This window comes from Festucalex cinctus, chromosome 14, assembly GCF_051991245.1.
Source record: "Festucalex cinctus isolate MCC-2025b chromosome 14, RoL_Fcin_1.0, whole genome shotgun sequence".
Taxonomy (NCBI): Eukaryota; Metazoa; Chordata; class Actinopteri; order Syngnathiformes; family Syngnathidae; genus Festucalex; species Festucalex cinctus.
In genome coordinates this window covers 23,272,722-23,277,500 of record NC_135424.1, presented here as the reverse complement: position 1 = coordinate 23,277,500, position 4,779 = coordinate 23,272,722, and the positions used below count along the sequence as shown (strand labels likewise).

The 4,779-nt window shown below is 36.4% G+C and overlaps 1 protein-coding gene across 4 annotated transcripts in view; it reads left to right on the top strand.

The window, feature by feature from the left end:
- The window catches only part of ncapd3 (non-SMC condensin II complex, subunit D3), a 37,314-nt gene extending 33,019 nt beyond the window's left edge, over positions 1-4,295 (top strand). For 2 of the 4 annotated variants that reach the window (XM_077494677.1, XM_077494676.1), the window contains exons 32-34: positions 468-515; positions 596-658; positions 3,965-4,295. In XM_077494677.1, the coding sequence (XP_077350803.1) occupies positions 468-515; positions 596-658; positions 3,965-4,137 (284 nt within the window). In that variant the 3' untranslated portion in view covers positions 4,138-4,295. Of the gene's footprint in view, positions 1-467; positions 516-595; positions 659-1,481; positions 1,531-3,964 lie in introns of all 4 variants that reach the window. The other 2 variants (XM_077494678.1, XM_077494679.1) reach the window with 2 other exon arrangements.
- The last annotated feature ends 484 nt before the right edge of the window (positions 4,296-4,779 follow it).

The following is a 4,779-nucleotide window of genomic DNA, read 5'->3' as shown; positions in this document are numbered from 1 at the left end:
GGGTGTTTCAGAAAGCACAAAAAGTGAACATGCAAGTTTTTCAGCGAATAACTGGTTTATTAAAAAAAAAAAAAAAAAAAATCTAATAAAAAGTTATTTCACCTTGATCATTAATTATTCAGAACAACCAACACTTGCTCACCAAAAATGTACTATGTACTTAATTTCACACTACAGAGACCTAGCAATAAGGATACAAGCAATTAAGTGTTTTTCTTTTAATTTCTTAAAGCCCGTAAAGAGGGTTTGAAGAAAGTGCGGCAAGTGGCTTTGCGCGTTTTGGAGCACTGAATGAGGCTGGCCAAAAAAAAAGGAACAATTGCTACGTGCGTGCACCCATGCAAGACTGCACAAAGCGCAGTGAGATACGGGCTCAAGTGATCTACATGACAATCAGTACTCTTCCTAGAACAATTCCTAAACAAGGACCATTATTACCTTGCACGCATGTTTGTGCTGTCTTACAGAAATGACTCAACGTGTTGTGAGTAACAGAGCCATCAGCACACCGAACGGTATGAGGCCGCATGTTTACACATGTTGCAGTATCGCGCACTGTCTTAGCTCAGTCTCTCCAACTCACCATCTTTTCCAGGTGTTGACATCAATCTAACGTTTGAGGAGGCAGTCAGTTCCATCTACAGCGATAATGCAACAAGTATGAAATGTCCCATATACTCAGTTTTATGAAATAAGATATTGAGAAAGTAGCCCACGCGTCTGATAAACTCAAGTCATCCACCTATTGTATGAATGTGATTTATCTTTTGTGGGCATGTCAAAAAATGTTCCTTTGACCATACGTCAGTTTAACTTACCAACACTGTGTATTTAGAAGATTAAATTATTAAAGTGAGTATTACTGTTAGTGAAAATTTTATCACGGTTTCACAAGTGTCACAGGTATAATAACAATATCACAAAGTAATGTCAACAAAATAAAATCACAGGTACACAGTGAAAACATTGCAACACATTTTATATCCCTAACTATAAAATGAGTAACACCATATAGTTTTTGCCAGCAGAAATTATAAACCGCACCACCCAAAATGGATATTTCTGTATGCAAGACCCCACTAAAATTACAGATGATGGGGATATATAGAATAGTGGTGGATTTATTGATATTGATGAGGCGCTGCTCATAATATTACAAATATAAAAGCCAGTGTCATCTTTTAATGAACAGCAGAGAGGGAAGAGATGGATGCAGAGTGAGCAACTGTTGTAAGGCGATAACGGTGACGCCCCTATTGAAAAAGACCGTAACTCATAAATTCGAGTTGTCTATTGTATATTTATGCTTTTTAAAGGACTTCTCAACTTGAGCTTTGTTTGGTGTTTGAGGGCTGCTCTTTCTTTCTGTCTCCCCTTCACCCCTCAAACTGGCCCAAAACGGAAAATGGTTTCACCCCTAATTAATTTTTGACAGTGCTTTGGTTTGCATGATCTTAAACGTTGTCTTTGTGCTCTGACAGGTTCACGCCAGGAGTCTAGCATTCTTCATGTGCGGTCAGATGAAAATCAGTGAGTTGTGCCATGTAAAAAAAATAAATAAAAATAAATAAATACATAATAATAATAATAATAATAATAATAAATAAAACAAGTATTTTATTACCCATGTTTCTTCCAACACTACTGAGTTGAAAACACTTTTTAAGTAGATGCTATTAAGGCTAGTCAAGACTTTTTTTTTTTTTAATTATTATTTCATTTGTATTAGGGATGCATGATAATATCGGTGGCCAATAATTATCGGCAATTACCGACCAATTTGACGTCATACAGATAAACCAGAAAATAAAGAAATCCGTTGATAATAGACATGCCACGTTGGTCATCTATTGTGGTTGTGGCTAAAGTTGTGCCCAACTCCTCAACCCCTCCCCTCTCCTATGGTAGTGTCGCATATTTATGATGTTATAAGGCACGCAACCTCGCGTTCACAGAAGATGCATAATGGCGAGTGTGGGCTTTCTTTACTGTGTCTCTCCAAAATATTACCCTCACAGCTTTTTTGTTGCATTTTTACTTATCGGTTATCAACATCGGCACTTTCTAAATTATTGGTTTATCGGTATCTGTTGAAAATGGCATTATCGTGCATCCCTAATTTCTAAAGTACATTTCATACACAAGGCAACTCAATGTGCTTTACATAAGCAAAGACTCACCAACAAACTACAGTTAACATAAAGAAGCAAAATTATTAAGAACGTACATTAACCTTAAACCACATTAACAGTAAACTTTAAAATACATTAACTACATTAACAGAAAACTTTCAGGTAAGAGAATAATTTCTAAAATAATTAAAAGAAAAATAAATATGATTTAAAAATATTTAGAAGACATTAATCAGAGGCATAGGGGGGAACAAAAAGTTTTTAACCTGGATTTAAAAGCATTTACACTTAGGGCTGACTTCACTTCTGTTGGCAGTTTATTCAATTTGTGTGCAGCATAAGAGCTAAATGCAGCTTCACCATGTTTACTTTGAACTCTAGCAGGGGTCGACATTAACAGTGGGCCACCATGTGACTGTGTCGGGCCACATTAAGTTAACTAATGCTGGCCCATACGGAACACCCCGGTAAACTTCTAGGGCCATCTTATTAACGAGACATTGGCAATTTTACTTATCCTTACACATTCTATTACAGCAGCTGTAGTCTGTCATTAATTGCCTAAATAATTAATGGTTATTAACAGCTCTGTTAATAGCACACAGCGCCACAGTAGCCATTTAACCTTTTGTGGCTTTCTTCTTCGGCTATCTTAATGAAGTACGGCATTGTGTGGGTGCCACCCAGTGTTCAGACTGAGACACCACAGCTTGTGTGGAAACTGGTTAAATAGGAGATACTCCTAAATGTTAATTGAATTATTGAATCTAAATTATTTGCACTTGCCTTGAAGAGAGCTTGTATAACCACATATCTTGAATGGGACTTTATGGCCACTAGTCATTTTCTTTCATTTTATTTACGTAATAAGTTTTAAAAATGAATTTCATTGTGTATTCTACAGGCCATTGTGTCCATACAGACTGGACACAGGTAAAAATACAAATGTCCCTACAAATTTCATAAATGTGATCACCACTTTTTATGTACAATGTTTTAGAGTTATATTTTATTAATTATGAATTACTTTCTTTTATTAGTAAACATTACATCATCTTTTTTTACTTGTAGTTTATTTTTTATTTTTTTTGCCAAATAGTGTCATACTTGAGGTGATGAAGTGCTGAGTTCTGTTGATGTGCCGTGTTGTCATCCTCAAAAACGTCATGTTTTCTCAATCATTGACATTGCATCATCAAATAACCAAATAACGCAAACGATCCCCCCCCCCCCCCCCAACACTCGATTGATAAATAATTTATTTAAAAAAAAAAAAAGGGGGAAATGACTACTTGCATAGATTTCTGGAAAAAAAAATCTTAAATTGACCAAATCCTGATATGAGGGATCCACCCAAGGGCAGCAATAGGCAGGGCCGGTGCTGGTTCTGTTCAGGCCACCACAATTTGGATGCGCCTGAAAAGGCTTAACTTGTAGAACGCGGTCTACGTGCCACTAATTGACCCAAGTCTGCAGATCGCAGAACTGTTTATATTAAATCAGCGTTTCTTGAATGTATTCAGGACCCAAGCCAATCAGTGATTTATAGACCAGTAGTCGAATTTTGAAATCTATCCTACGGCTGACTGGGAGCCAGTGTAAAGCCTTTAGGACTGGAGTGCTGTTTTCTGTTCTCTTTTTGTCAGAACCCGAGCTGCAGTGTTCTGAATGAGTTGCAATTGCCACGAAGCCAAATTGTAATGTATACATTTTAAAAAAGTGTTCTGCTGGTTTCATCTATGAATGATGAGGCTTAAGGCGTTATATTTGAATTTAAAGTGATATCTTGTTCCACGTTGGACATGACTGAACCTAAACCTTTCCTGTTACAGACCTTCTGGATCGAGGCAGTGGAATGTACAGTCTCCTCTTCGTCAGAAAACGAGAACCAGTGTTTAATTCACATGTACATATTATCCCAATCACATTGTTTTGTGTTTTAACTTGTATTGAAAGGGGGCTTTTTCCATGTCTTCGGAATGTTATTCAGTTGAGGGTCCATTAGCACCCTCTTATTTCCTACTATTTTAAATAGGACATGTAATGTAAGGTATTTGATTTGCTGCTGTTTTTTTCAAGGATTAAAGAAATAAAGAAAATAAATATAGAAGGAGAAGAAATGCTTTTTAATGCAAATAAAAGTTGCAAATGAAAAGTTTGGAATTTGGTTTCCCTTGGTGCAGGTTTGTCCTCTCTTCACTCTAGTTATAATCTCATGTCACAATCCCAAATTCCTGATCTTCTAGAACAGGGGTGTCAAACTCATACTAGCTCAGGGGCCGCATGGAAGAAAATATATTACTAAGTGGGCCGGATCGGTAAAATAATGGTATATAACTTTTACTTAACAATTGCCGTCAATTATACGCAGCTTTTTGCTATTTTTGGGCCAGCCCTAAATTACAGAGCTCAACTGTAATCTATTGTTTAAAAAAATAACAGGAATGCAAATGAAACGCGGCAACACTTTGCCTGAATGAGGTCCGGACATGTTAAATCTAATCTATCTATATATATGTGTGTGTATATATATAGTTCCCAGAATGCATTGTGTGGCACAGTTAATGAAGTTATAAGGCTGTTAATCCTTGTCATATGTATTTGTGTTACCAGTAATTGAATTTGTGTCATATTTAATACGTTTATC